At 41.4% G+C, this 14,705-nt stretch overlaps 1 protein-coding gene across 4 annotated transcripts in view; it reads right to left on the bottom strand.

Annotated features, from left to right (window-relative positions):
• ADAMTSL3 (ADAMTS like 3) overlaps positions 1–13,673 on the bottom strand; it is a 189,513-nt gene extending 175,840 nt beyond the window's left edge. For all 4 annotated transcript variants that reach the window (XM_076347884.1, XM_076347885.1, XM_076347886.1 and 1 more), the window contains exons 1-2: positions 13,635–13,673; positions 12,178–12,269 (exon numbers count right to left, since the gene is read on the bottom strand). In XM_076347884.1, coding sequence (XP_076203999.1) covers positions 12,178–12,258 — 81 coding nt within the window. In that variant the 5' untranslated portion in view covers positions 12,259–12,269; positions 13,635–13,673. The remainder of the gene's footprint in view (positions 1–12,177; positions 12,270–13,634) is intronic.
• Between the last annotated feature and the right edge of the window lie 1,032 nt (positions 13,674–14,705).

Genomic DNA, 14,705 nt, shown 5'->3' with positions numbered 1-14,705 from the left:
CTTGACCCATGTTCTCATTTAGCTGTGCAGACAGCTCTGATTGTGTCTACCTTCTCAACTAAAAAGAACACCAGGGTAAATAATTGTATATTGTTTTATACAGCAGCATATGTATAAATATGCTAATAATAAATAATAATAAATTTTATACAGCAGCAAATAAGTATTTTATACTTATATGCAGAGAAGAGTCCATCAGGAACCTGCAGCTATCTCACACTTAATTCAGACTAAAACTCAACTAAAGACAATCTCAGTTTGCCTGAGACTTTGTTAGTGCACTTACATACAGTATACATGCACATATTTCCATATAGCATACATATAGGAATACAGTCTAAAACTTTAGCAGTGAATTGAGGCTTTCAACATTACACACCACCACCTAAAAAGGGGAATTATATTTTTTCAGGGTGCTAAATGCTCCTTTAAAAAAAAAAAAAAAATGTGCTAGCTTTTCTCTGCAGACAAAAGCATATACAGGTTGACAGGTACTAGGTACTTTTGATTTAACTTGAAGATGCAGATGTAATTTCTCAGAATAATATAGATGTCTAACTCTTTCAAACCCATCGACCTTAGACACTGAAAACATCAGCAAGAATTTGGGTCTGCGTCACAAGGACAGGTTAATGGAATTGGACCCGCCTCGTATCACGTGAGGAATCACATTATTATAAAAATTAGTAAAACTGTTTAAGTAGCATGGAATACTTTCATGAAGGGGTTCAGAGTGGTCTGATTTTGAGAAGAGCTGGGGAAGAACTAGCAGGTGCAAGGATGCTGTACCAGGAAACTCTTCTCTCAGGAGACTGGATAGAGTTGATGACATGGGAAACTTGGGTTGCCAACTTTCTACAGAGTATATAACCCTGAAACTCTGGGAAAATGTATTGGATTATGAAGGTTGAAGAGAGAGGCCAGCCCATTACTGAAAGATAATCTAATTGAATTTTGCTAATTTTATCTGGATGATTGCTCTCAAGATGAAGGGCTAGTGCCACCTTTTCATTGCTGCTAGTCTTCTTCACTTCTCAGCATCCTTCTTTCACAGACCTGTCTGGAGCTAAGAAAGCACATTAGTGAAAATTCCCCACAAACAATTGGTTTTGTGCAGCCAACTATGCTTTCCCCACACTTAATACAGCTTTTCTTGAGAGGAGTTCCTCAGAACTCAGTAGCCTTACTCTCAGAGTAAGGCATTCTTGAACAGAGTAAGACAATGTTGAGTGGTAACAGTGGAACCTAAAGGTTGGCTTTCGCTATTCTGATCCAGACATGCACATTACTGGTTAATGTTTGCATAATTCATTCACATTTTGTGCCAGAGGAATCTCTTACTTCATGAGTTAAATTTTATTCATAGCTGAAGTCTACATTCAAAATAAGACTGGGCTATTATGGAGGCAAAGACTTATAAAAATTGAAAACTCCCTTTGAAACACATGCTTTCCAGTAAGAGCAGCTAGCAAAATGCAAAACACGGTCAACATTCCAACACCATGATGTCAATTTTCATATGCACAGACAAAATGCTACATGTAGAAATCAACTCTCTATATCTTCCTTATTTATGGTGTGCTTGTGTTTCCCTCCATTTTCATTAGCAGAACTGCACCATGCAGTGGAGAGTGCAACCCCTTAAAAGGTTCAAAGGAATCTTCTGAATATAGTAAATCTGGCAAAAAGTCATGTCGATTTTTAAAAAGTGAATTTCCATGTTCTGCTTCAGTTCTCCTGAAAAATAGCATACATGCTCTAAGGACTGGTTTTGATGTTTCCCTCTGCAGTAGTTCGGAGAAATTCCTGCCAACAGGGATGGTCTGGAACACCTGATAAAATGGTCTTCAATGACACACAATAAAAAAAGTGACATGTAAAAAAATGGAAATCACTTCAAATTTTGCAAGGTTTATAAGCAACAGGCAAATTATCTTTTTTTATTATCTCCGCTTTTTTTCCAGAGGGATCAATATAGCAAATTTTCAAGAAAACTAACAGCTGCAGACACAGCTTTAAATGCCATCTGTCCTTAGCAGTTACATGAAGATGAGATGAAATGATTCACACCACACAAGAGGAAATATGATAACCAACTAGTTAGCACTAATGAAATTCAGCCTCAGTTTGCTTCCTATGGGCAGGTCTTGCTCAGGAAAAACTCCCACTGATGTCTCAGGCAAAGTGCCTGCAGACTTCACTGGCACTGTTACTCAAGTGCAGAATGTTGTACTGTTGAAGTAGAAAGCTTGAATTTTACAAAATAAGGTCTCACTTGTGGCACAGCAACCTAATGAAGTCCATGGGGCTCGCCAGCCTGGATCTTTTTCAGGACTGAGGTTTTATAGTGCCTAGGCTGAGAGTCCTCGTACTACCACTGATTCAACGTGAACTTTTGGCAGACAAGGAATGACGGGACGCTCCTACAGTACAGTTGAAGAGGACAAGGTCTCTTCTTCAGTGTTCTCAAGGACTGCCCTTAACATTTGAAATAATAAAAAAGAAAGTCTACAATTCCTACCTTTTTCCCATTTCTAAATAGTGGCTTCTATGTGACATATGACAGATGACTCACAGAGGTCTAAATTCAGCAAGAAAAATAAGCAATTATAAACAAATACATCACTGGTGTTTGCTAAGGACATAATTCAAGCAAGTTCAAAAGATCAGAACAAGACCCACATGTTCTGTTATCCCAGCTAAGGCCCTTCGCAAGATGGTTATCTACAGGAAGAAATTTTCTCCAAGAAAAGCTTAGTGTTCCCAGTACATTTCTTGCCCTTGGAGAAACCATGCAAGCTTTTTTAAAAAAAATAAAATTCAGCTCATAAATAAAAATTAAAAATATACAGAAAATTTTCCCTTTCAAAGTAACACTGCTATTTAAGACTAGGTGAAGATTTAAAAGGTTGCAAGTTAAGAACAGGTGATGCTAACAGGATATTTGAAAGGCACATGAGACTTGCAACATTAAGTAAAATGTATTTGCCAACTGATCTAATTGCTTACTAATTTTCAAATCTATTCCCACCGGATAAGTAATGGCATTTTAAGCCCAGCTCCTGGCATTAAAAATACATTTATAGTTTCCTTTTAGCAGAAGATAAACAGCTGCATGGTAAAAACCCATACGTTAAGATGGCATTCTGGAGGTTTTCTTATAGTTTTAACCAACCTATTGTGTTCTAAATTTAACTGAAAGAGGTAGGAAGAGGAAATGGGAAAAGCATTTGGGTGCACAGTTTCAACACTGGGGTGAAGGCAAGTGCGCACTCATGCAGGGAAAATGTCTGGAATATTTGTGTCTTACAGAAGGACTGACCACATAATCAAAGTGGAATTTAAGCCAAGCCTTATTTAGTAAAATATCTGAAGCCATTTCTGTATTTATCTTGCTCAAGGAAATACTAGTGTTTGTTTAAAAACAAGAAACTACTCCAGCAATTAAGCAAGATGACCCAAGTTTCCTTGCATACTCTGAAAATACTCAAAATCTGAAAATGTGCCAGAAACATAATAAAAATGTTTGTAAAGAAAAAATTTAATAACAACGTTAAAATATATTCCAGGCAGACACAAAGCAGCTCAGAATGTAGGCAGCTACGTAGGCTTTGAGCAAGTTCTTATGCATCCAGGATATACCTCCAGATACACCTGGAGTTTGGAGAATGTATTTCTTTAATGTTAGTTTTTAAACAATGAGTCACAAGTAACAGTAAGTCTAGGCATTGGTTCTAACTCCTAGTTCAACAATCCGCAGGCGTAGCCCCCAGGAACATCACAATGACATAAGAACAGCTGAACTGGTTCAGACCAAGGATCCATCTAGCCCATCAGCTTCCGACAGCAGCCATAACCGGACACCCAAAGAGCATGTCCAGAGCAAGTACATACAATACTTCCCTGGAATACTTTCCTGGACTCACCCACTTTTCTTAGCCTGCTGTGGTTTGTCTATATAGTCGTTCTTAGTGGATCTTCCCCGTACTCGTCCTGTCTCCCCTGAAACCCATGTAACCTTCTACTGAAAAAAAATGTATGGCAAGGAGTACCTAAGATCGTTACATGGAGGACAACCACCTTTCATTGTTTTGAATCTGTCTCTTAGTAGTTTTATTTAATGGCACTCAGTTCTTACGCTAGAAGAAACAAGTTACCAGCTGATCCCTGTCTAGCCTTTCCACCCCATTCATAACGGGATCAGAACTGTACACAGTACTTAAGCGTGGGCAAACCAGGAATTCATACAGTGAAAGGATGATACCCTTTGCTTTGTTTTACAGCTTCCCTTCATAGCATTTCCTACCGTTCAATTTGCACTGTTAACTGCTGCCAAGCTCTTTGCTGGCTATTCCATGAAAAGACTTACCTGAGAATCACCTGTCTAGAGGAAAAGCGTAATTGTTAATCACAGAAAGCACTTTATATTCATATAAATAAAGTTATAAAATCAGGCCACAAAAACAGAGCCTGTTCAAGCAGTCTTATCAGTTAGTGGCATTAGTAAAATCCCTACACAGCATACACAACACCTCTCTCCAGTGATAGATGTATTCCCTCTTCTGCTTTCTAACAGAAATGTTGATAAGATCAGCTGAAAGAATCAGTAATATGTTGGACGTACCTGGCAGTTTCCAACTAGAACATCATCTACCGAGCAGGCAATACTCAAGACACTTCTATGCTATTGGTTTTTTCAGTCAACATCCATGTTAGTCAACAAGGGAACAGTTTAAAACTATTTGGAGACTCAAGAAAACAAAACACCAAATGAGTAATGAGACCTTGAAAACATCTAATAAAAGGAGACTCTCAAGAGAGGAAGCCAAATCATATTTTAGCGTATTTCATTTGTTATACATCCACAGAGAGCACTGAGATTGTTTAGCCTTCTGCTTCCACGCCACTGCTACACCCAACAAGAGGCTGAAGTAGCTGGGAAAGCAAGGAAAACTCCCATCAGAAAAGGCAAACCTGAATGTATCGGAAGCAGTACTTGCATTGTCCTTTCGCATTTCTCCATGACAGTAGATGGCCTGGAGCAGCCATGTATACAAGCAAAGAACTTGCAACAAAAGGGGGGGATTTTTTTTGGAGGTAGATAATTTCTTGCTGAATAAGCCAGCTGGGAATAAAGCCAGTTTCTGCAACCTTCTCAGAGCTTCTGCAAGGTGCAGGCCAGGAAACATTTATTGCCAGAGCTTGAGAGAACACAATCCCTTTTTGCATTCTGTGGCAGTGCAGGTGTGCCCATGTCATCTACTTCTATGATACTAGAAGGCAATAGATCAGGCAGCTAAAACTCTCTTTATGTCTGCATTTACTACAGAGTGAGCCTCTATAGATCCTTTCACATATACACACTATAAACTATGCCCTGTTCTGCTTGCATGCACAAGAGACTGTATCCTATAAATTTTAAGCAGCTTCAATTTTTGGCAAAGCACCTGATGACAGAAAAAACATTACATAAATACAGAAATACATGTTTCCACATATAAACAAATGCTCCACTTAATGCTACAAAACAGCATCATTAACCAGTTGAGACCTCCCACCGTGACACAAATGACAACAGTTAGCATACAACAACAATCTAGTAATTGCAATCGTAAATGCATTTTTAATATTGTTTCGCAATTTAGTTGAGCTGACTTGCATTCACTGTGTTTCTAGTGGATCCAGAAGCATGACAAACTGACAATTCTTGGAAACCACATTTCTCAAAACAGACCGAGAATACTGTTTTCATTTTCTCTCCATAACGATGTTAAATCTAATAAATATAAAATTAGAAACAGAAATAACATTGTTCCTAAACAATTTATGTAATACGCTGTCTGGAAGGGATATATTAGGCCAAGTTTTCAAAAACTGCCCTCCCTTTATAACCACGTGATGCTTGTACTTGCACTTCTCAAGTATTATTGAATATCTACACACCCAGGTACTAGAATTTACACACCAGAAACCTAGTCTTTCAAAGGAGTTTTAAGGGTGAAAGTTTTGGTTTCATCAGCTAACTATGATGACAAATGCTTAGCCTAAGCCTAAGGCACCCAATGCCTGGTTCCCATTGGATTAATTGAAATTTAACTTGTCACTTGTTTCAAAAAAATCCAGCTAAGCACCTACCACCACAGTTAAGTACTTAACAGCATTTGTGTTTAACTGATGTCTCAAGTCTTACTGAAAATCATCAAAACAAAGGCTCCACGTGACACAGACCCTTCTGAAAATGCTGCTATATCGGCATTAAGTTTAGCACCCTTGCGTAGCTGACAGTCATCAAAAAGTGAGTTTGCAGAACCGTACTTCCTCCTAGAAGCTGGAGCGAGGCCTTTTTGAAAATATAACCCTTAAATTCAAGAGCACTTGACAGTGTACATACTTCAGCTAATATCAAGAAAAGTTCTCCTCTTGGGGGAAAGAAAGTTATATACATGCTTTCAAAACCTAAAGGAATTATTTATCAATCAGTGACAATAAAGTGAGTGCAGAGGGCATATCAGAACTGCAGTGCTATGCAGTTCATATGTGGGTCTTAGTTGCCTCTCCAGAGTTGCCATGGCTATATCCAATGTCCCTTCTGGAATGTTGTGCTCACTAGCAAACTGTACTTCAAAAACAAACCCACTCTTTCACCGTGCACAAATTCCCTCTGTTTTACAGAGATTTTGCATAATAAGGATTACACTTGAATTGTTCAAGTAAGACTGTGTTGGACTGTATGCAGCCACAAGACTTTATCATCAGTATTATCAACTACATAAAATCTTAACAAAGCGCTGACTTAACAGTAAAGTTCAACATTTGCACAGTATGATATAACTCATGCCCCAAGATTTCTTGCATAGCCTTACAACACAAACAAGTAGAGAGGCACAATTATAAATCTGCTCCCACTATCACTGAAATTAATATATTTTACTACCTCATTGCAAGCCACATTATATTTGGTGTTTACTTAAACCCCAGCTCCTGGATTCAGGTAAGCACGGAGAACTATTTTATGAAAAGCTTCAAGCCCAAAAATTGCAGATAAAGACATAAATGTAAACCCTACAGGTTCTAGAAGTAAAAGCAAATAAAAAGGACTCCGATTTTAAAATGTATGTTCTTTTGAAGCGAAACTCATTATTTTGGATGGCCAAATCATGATTTCTGAACGAACGGCAAAAGGGCTTTGATATCAGTACAATCAATCACGTACATTTTCTGTGATGCAAAGGCAGGAATGGAATTCGGTGTGCTGTGCGAAACTGCCACCCTCAGTGCCATTTATGCCCCAATTTGGTAAGGAATATGAAGGATCCAGCTGCACCAAGCAGACCTGAATGAGTAATTATCAATGACTAAGCATTCAAGTATCTGCTAAAACCAAAGATTATCCTAGAGCTATTCCTTCACTTCTTCACTACTTTTTCAAGAGAAATGAGAAGCTACTGGCTGTTGTGAGAGATTATTCCTACACTTGAGGCTTCTCTAAATGTATTCAACTCTTGGATATTTTGTTTTGGAACAAGCAATTTGCAGCTCTACACACAACTGATTTGAGACTCTGCCCAATTTTTAGTGTAACCTTAACAAAAATCATCATCACAGTGAGCACTGATACCCCTGTCTGAAGATGTAGATACAGAATTCGAAACCTGGCTGGATATGGAGACTAAACCACCTTTGCTGCATCAGAATTAATGGGTTTGGACCATGCTTGAACTGATTTTCCCGAGTTGTATCACTGCAAGCATCACTCATACTCACTACGATAAAGATATTTACTGAGAAAATGAAAACAAATAAATGAGATAGTAAAAGGATCCCTTCACTGATGATATCTATACTCTTGGTCATCTCCCATAGTTGGCTCTTTTTTTTAAATGAGTACATTTTAAAAAAATAAGTATTCACACATAGCTTGTGTCTCAAGTCACAAGACAGACTCATCACAATTTTTCTGGCAATTCAACTCTTTTGGGTTGTAAATTGGGGGTAGCAGCAGTTCAGATCCTATGAGCACTGGCTGAGCAATCATTATTAGTCATAAATGCAAAGCAAGCTTAGAAACTTATATAAGTTTTCTGGTAATACTGTCACTGAGTTACAACCTTGTCAATAACAATGAATATTTTAAGTCAGAATGCTTCTACAGAGTCTCAAAAGTGTTACTTGTCTGTAGTAGAGGCATTTCAATCTTCAAACTAAGAATAAAACCACAGGCCTATTGAGGCTGATGGCAAAACTCCAGATGGGTGCAGAATTGCGACCTGCCTACAAAAAAGTGAAACTGCTTCAGATTTAACTCTGGACTTGCAAATCTCATCCTGATATTTTTTATTAAAGTTACTGGACATTTAAGAATCCTTACTATTGTATGGCATGTAGATCATAATCTATTTTCTGAACATCGGTGTGCAATACATCCAGTGACTGTAAAACAATATTCCAAAGGTTTTCCACAAAGATGGTCTCCAAGTCCACTATGTCATATAATGGACATCAGATTTTTGGCCTTGCAAAACTCAACCTTAAAGACATTTACTATGTTGGTAGTTTTTGGCAGATTGGTTATGGCAGAATCATTTTGAATAAGATAATGTTTTCAGCATGTATATCCTTTACATCCAAAATATCACAGATAGAAAAAAACATAACGCAAGCAGGGATTGCAGAAACATAAATCATGGGAGCAACCAACAGTTTATTCAATGAGTATGTGACCTATGAAACTTTCCCTTCCATAGAAACCCAGCGCTAAAGCTTCTTAAATATCCAGACATGGTGTGTTTGCTGCTATTCCCTCCTCGGACATTAGCAACTCCACGGTCTTTGGAGGTGAAACAGACTGACTTGTAGAGGGTTTAACTAGGACTGTAGGAACCTAAGAAAATATCAGCGTATTCCTGATTTGAAAACAACATACCAGAGATAAATCTAAAATGAATCCATGTGTAAAATTCTTGATGATATATATTTGTCTATATAAATCTGCTAGCCATCATTTCTTGCTGCCGTTAATCCATTAGTAAGAATATACACATACGCAGTCTTGCAAACATTTCATAACAAATGTAACAGCATCTAGCTGAATGGTGTAATAAAATGTTTTCACGAGGTTAAGCAAGAGTGGGTTACCAGGCTGAACATCCTGCCTTTTCAGTTACCAATATGGAGCCATATGTACTCAAGAGATCACTTAAAACCAGCAAAATTGGACTTGGATACTTCTATTCTGTTTATTAGCTTAACCATCTCCTAAAGTCTGTAGTATTGATAGCTCACCTGCTACCGTGTGAGAAAAAGGAGGAGCCTTTTACACCATATTTAGCAATAAATACACATGAATAGTTAAATTCAAGGCCAAGGATATAGTTAATGTTCACAAATACATATAGTCTGTGGAATACAGTAACTTCTTTGGATAGACTCATCATTTAGATCTTTAGAAACAATGAATTATTCCATGTTGCTGCTACCATTTGGTGGCAAGGTTTTTCTGTTTGTTTTTAAGAAAAACATACAGACATCATTTGCTTGGATTACCATTGGCTTTAGACTAACGCAGTTCCATTCATTTCATTTATATTGGCACATATCGGAAAGAGTAGGCTCTGCGTCTGCAGAAGAACACAGCCAAGGCTAGCCCATAAGCGACCTCCTCCTGAGTCGTTTATGCCACTGCTCTTGGTCACAGAACAGATTTAATGAACAGGCAGCTCAGCAATGCTCAGTGGTAAACTATTCACTGGGTTGTCCTATGAAATCTAACTTACCTACTAGTATAGCAACTAATCTGCCCTTGACAAAATAGTTCTGTCAAACTTGAGACACTGCATAGCTGTAAGGGCAGAGTTCAGTTTGGAGCCACCATGCTGTGCTTGTTACCATGCTCTGAAGAATCGGAAAGGGCTCCTATAACCAAAGTTAACTTTCATTTCTTCTCAGTAACAGCTACCTCTTTTTCACAACTTCTCATGTTAAAGTTTTCTTTGCGTTACATTCATACCACATTTCCACCACATTCTTTTGAAATGGTCATTATTTTATTCTGTACCTGCCTCAAGCAGGATGAAATTAATCAATTGCACATAAGTGACATGACATAGACTTGTGACCTTGCCCAGCATCCAATTGTTTCTAATTGATTAGCTCCAGACATAAGCACTTTAATAGCCAAAAACAACACAAGTGGAAGCTATGGTACAATATTAGGGTAGAATGACTGTGTGTGGTCCATATAGCCTGGCCCCAAGCAACCAATTAAAGAATTAATGGTTATTGGATACTGAAAATGTTATGTTAAATAATATAAAATACCTTTAATGTGCCTAAAATTGTGATAAAATACCTAAAACTTAGGAGCAGAAGGGCCTCCTACAAGATTGGGGTTAAGTGCTAATGACTCAAATATGCCAAACAGATTAGAATATTTTAAAGGACAGTCAAGACCAAAAAATTTGACCTGGATTGAAATGTTCATAAAGCTACTCACAATAGCCTATTGATTATTACAATGTGTTCGGGTTGTTTTTATTATAAAGAGACAAGTGAAGCTATGCCAAACCATTCGTGGAGAAGAGGAAACTGTGCCACTACTGGTTCCAGTTCTACAATAAGAAAAATATGAAAGAAAAAAATACAAGAAATATATTGTAAAAGGAAAAAAAAACGGTCTCTTCATAACCAAAAGGCCCAAACATGAAGTTGACATTTCCCTTCTCTGAACTTCTTTTCTCATCTTGAACAGAACTATTAAGTGAACTTTACATACTACTTTCTGAGTGTTTTATAGGGCCGGTTATTACAGCATCACTCAACTGCTTGCACACAGAAATACAAGCTGAACAGGCACAGCAAATCAGTAACATTTTTGTTCTTGCATAAGAAACATGCAAGCAAAAAGCAGAAGATCCCACTGTTTCCCTATCTGCTTGGACATGCACTGAAAGCACTGCAGTTTACTGCACAATTAATACGAATAATAATTTTTACTTTTATGGCGAGTCCTTTAGCCAAGTAACCAGTGTACTTTCACCACTAGCTGCAACCATAATACAGATACAGGAGGTGTTCATCAACAGGCAGCTGCCAAATGACTCACAGCACACAGTGCGCTCGGCAGTGCTACTAAGAATGGGTTGGGGCCCGATTCCCACTACCTTAAACCTCAAACTCCACCCTAAATCGATCATAGCTTACTCAGCTGTCTAGTACAGTCTCCTCAGTTCTTCATACTCCTTCTGAATTTACTTTTGCCTGCTGTATTGTCCTTCAATTCAAAATTATTCAGGATGTACGTTTATATAATGCCCAGCACACCAGGCTCCAGTTTGAAACCACCATTTCTCAGCATCACAATAGTACAAACAGTACATAACAGTATTACAGTAAACAGCACCACTGATTTTATTTAAAACCAAGATTTTACTTTTTTGTCAAAAACTACAACAATACTTCAAAAAAAGATGCTATTTATTTCAAAAAATATTCTTCAGTTTATTTAGATGTCCTTTCCTAAGATTTCTGGATTTGGGTGTATTTAAGACTGAAGCATCCTTGAAACGTTCTGTGCTGTAGGAACTATCAGTATAGAGAATGACATACTGTAACAACATCTCTGCTGCATGCCAGCACACCACATTTCTTGAAATACTCGCTTTTTGGAACTGATTAGGCTCATGTGTCAGGCAATAGATCAGTTGGCAGCTATGGTTTTCCTCCATGGTTCCTGTATTCATTGAACACTTGAAGCACAGCCCCTTTTGGACCACCTTCCCCCCCAACACTGACTTCCAAGTGCTTTAGCTGTTTCTACCCAGGTATTTATATAACCCTTGTCACTTACAGTATCTTTACTTTTATCAGGTGCTAAACCTCCTGGGGGCAAAGAGCAGCTGTGCTGCATAGAAAGACCCATGGCATTACACATCTGGCAAGACCTCCCTTTGGTCCCCATTTGGTAGTCAGGTACGATATTACTAGGAAGAGAGAGAATATTAATTTCCCACATGGATGTCTTTGAAATTCAGTGAAAGGAAAACCTTCTCATCGGCAGCCTTTTATTTACAGTGCAGTTCCTTCAGCGGTTTTCTGTTTAAAAAACAGTAATTCAAAGTGTGCAGCAAGATCATCTGATAAAGGACCAGGCATGACAATAGCAACAAGTTCATTACCTACCTGTAGATGAGCACAGATAGCAATAGCAAGCCAAGTGATCTCCCAGGAGAGCCCTGTGGCTTTAGGGCTGGCCATCCTCATGCCTTGGGGCTCTGCTGAGAGAAATTGTTTCAAGTTACAAACAAAATCAAGTGGGCTCCGCCAGAATTTCAATGACTAAAGCAAACTGGGCAAAGGCATGGAACTGGCCTTTGGAAGAAATGCAATGCAAACACCGGAGTTTTGTGCTGGCCAGAGGAGCAGACGCGCAGTGCATGCCATGAGCACAGCCTGCAGGGTGAGGTAGTTCCAATTAGGGAAGAGAAAGGGGGGAAAATGAAAGGGTTGGGGAAGCTGGCAATAGTGGGCAAGTTTGATTATCTCCTGAATGCAAGAGAATTTATCAAATTGGGAACCCCTCCCATCTTGATCTCCGGAAGGTAAAATCCAATGAGCATAGTATTTCTGATGTACTGTTCCAGCACTTTCACCCACTCAAAGCTCAGAGCCCAGCCCTGGGACTTCAGCAGTCATTTGCATTGCCCTTGAAAGCTCTGATCGTTAACAGCTCAGAGACTAAGTGATCGGGGCAGAGGAAAAAAAAAACAAAAAATCCATCAATTCAGTAATCATCACCATTACAGGGCCAACACGAAACTGTCAGTCGCTTTTACTAAAAACTTCAATTTAAAATTGCCAACAAGAAAAAAATAATGTAACAATGCCGCTAATTCTGTTAGTGTCAATGCATCTTTTTGCCTCAGGCGATTCATTACCGCAGTGATCTCAAAATAGTACACGTTCCACGCACCCCTAATACATATGCAGGCAAACAGCCCTCCCTCTCCTCCTCCCAGCCACCACCCTACTATTTTGCAAAGCCCCACAGTGAATGCAAATCTCTCCTCCAAAAAAAGTACTCCTTTCTAAAAGGTCAGATATCCCAGAGGAAAACCATCTATCCAAACAGTTCTTGCACCTGTCAACAAAACATAATTAAGATTCCCTACAGAAGTAAGTGTTTTATTCCCTCCCTCCAAAAAAATTAAAAAGTCCCCCTCCCTCCCAAAACCTTTAGCACTCCTGGATGCTTTTGTCATTCAAAAGTTTCAATCAACTACGGCAATAAGAGGAAGAAGATTTTTTTATTTTTATTTGCCCCCCCCCCCCCCCCCGCCAGGCATTGCTGAGAGCCACAACCGGCAAAACACACCAGGCTCCGGTACTTCACAGGTGTCGGTGCCTGGGCTCCCCAGGGGCTCTGTAAGCAACCCGCGCCGCTTTGCCTCCTCGGACGACCCTCGCCCAGCACCGCGGCCGCCCCCGCTCAAGGCTGAACCCGACCGGCCCGTCCGGGGGAGCCGCCCGCGGGGCCCGGCCCGCCGCCCGCCCCCCTCGCGGGAAGCCCCTCGGGGAAGCGGGTCGGGGAGGCTGCCGCCGCCCGAGGGCCGGCCCGGGCCGCCGCCGAGCTCACCCACCTGGTGCGACGCCGCGTCCCTCGGCTCGGCGGGGAGCGCGCAGCGGGGCTGGGGCCGGGAGGGAGGCGGGGAGCGGGCCCGGCTCTGCCGGCGCCTCCTTCCCGCTCGCAGGGCAGGGGAGAGCCTTGCCTGTCACGGCACCGGGGATACAGCATCCTGCATCACGAGCGGCGGCCCCTCCCTCACGCCAGGCTCCAGCCCACCGCCGCACGTTAGCCAAGGTCCTACAGGCTGCTGGCAGCGGGCCGCCCCCGCCCGCCCCAGCCCGGCCCCGGCGAGAGGCGCCCGGGCGCCTCCACCTGCGGCGCGGGGCCGCGGCCCGGCCCGGCGCCCGCTCCGCCGCCGCGGCTCGGCACCCCCCGCGCAGCCTCTGCCTCCCCGGCCGGCGCAAGCGGGCGGCCGGCCAGGGGGGCCCGCCCCGGCTGCGGAGGCACTGGCGGCGCTCCGGTGTCGGCGACCGAGACCCCGGCAGCCCCGGACCGAGTGGTTCGTCTTCCCCCGAGGGGCAAGAGCTACCGTGAAGTCAGCCCCCAAATCTGATGCAAAGCAGCTTCCAAAACCACAACCGTCCTGTGTCTCATCTCCAAGTAACTCTCACAAGACAGCTGCAAATCTGCTCGCACACCGAGGAGGTCTTTAATCATGCTGCCCTCTACGATATTTTTAGGCTTTCTACTGTAAATCTGACGAGTATGTCTCATACGACAGCTTTGCTCTCGTTCTCCCTCTGAGCTTCGGGCTGCTGAACAGGAACACTAAAATCCTCTACCTCTGCGCTACGGCTTCCACCGATGTCGCAAGCTTTCGTCGAGTCCGCTAAGAGCAGCACGTAGAAAAAGGGCTATTTTCCCTGCCACTGAAGTTAAAAATACGCTCCAGTGAACTAAACATAACCGATGAAGAGTTTGTTCAAATATGTTGCACTGGAAACTTTTCCAATCTGTTTAGGTTTCTCACCAGGACGGGAAACCGCCTCCTCCATCGTTAGGAACAGAGTGCCCTCTGCCGAAACTAGCCTGACGGAGGAGACCAGCCAGAGGCGAGCCGCGGGCCGGAGAGCAGCCACCCCGC

Source organism: Aptenodytes patagonicus, chromosome 10, assembly GCF_965638725.1.
Source record: "Aptenodytes patagonicus chromosome 10, bAptPat1.pri.cur, whole genome shotgun sequence".
Classification (NCBI taxonomy): domain Eukaryota; kingdom Metazoa; phylum Chordata; class Aves; order Sphenisciformes; family Spheniscidae; genus Aptenodytes; species Aptenodytes patagonicus.
This window is presented reverse-complemented; position numbering and strand designations above follow the sequence as displayed.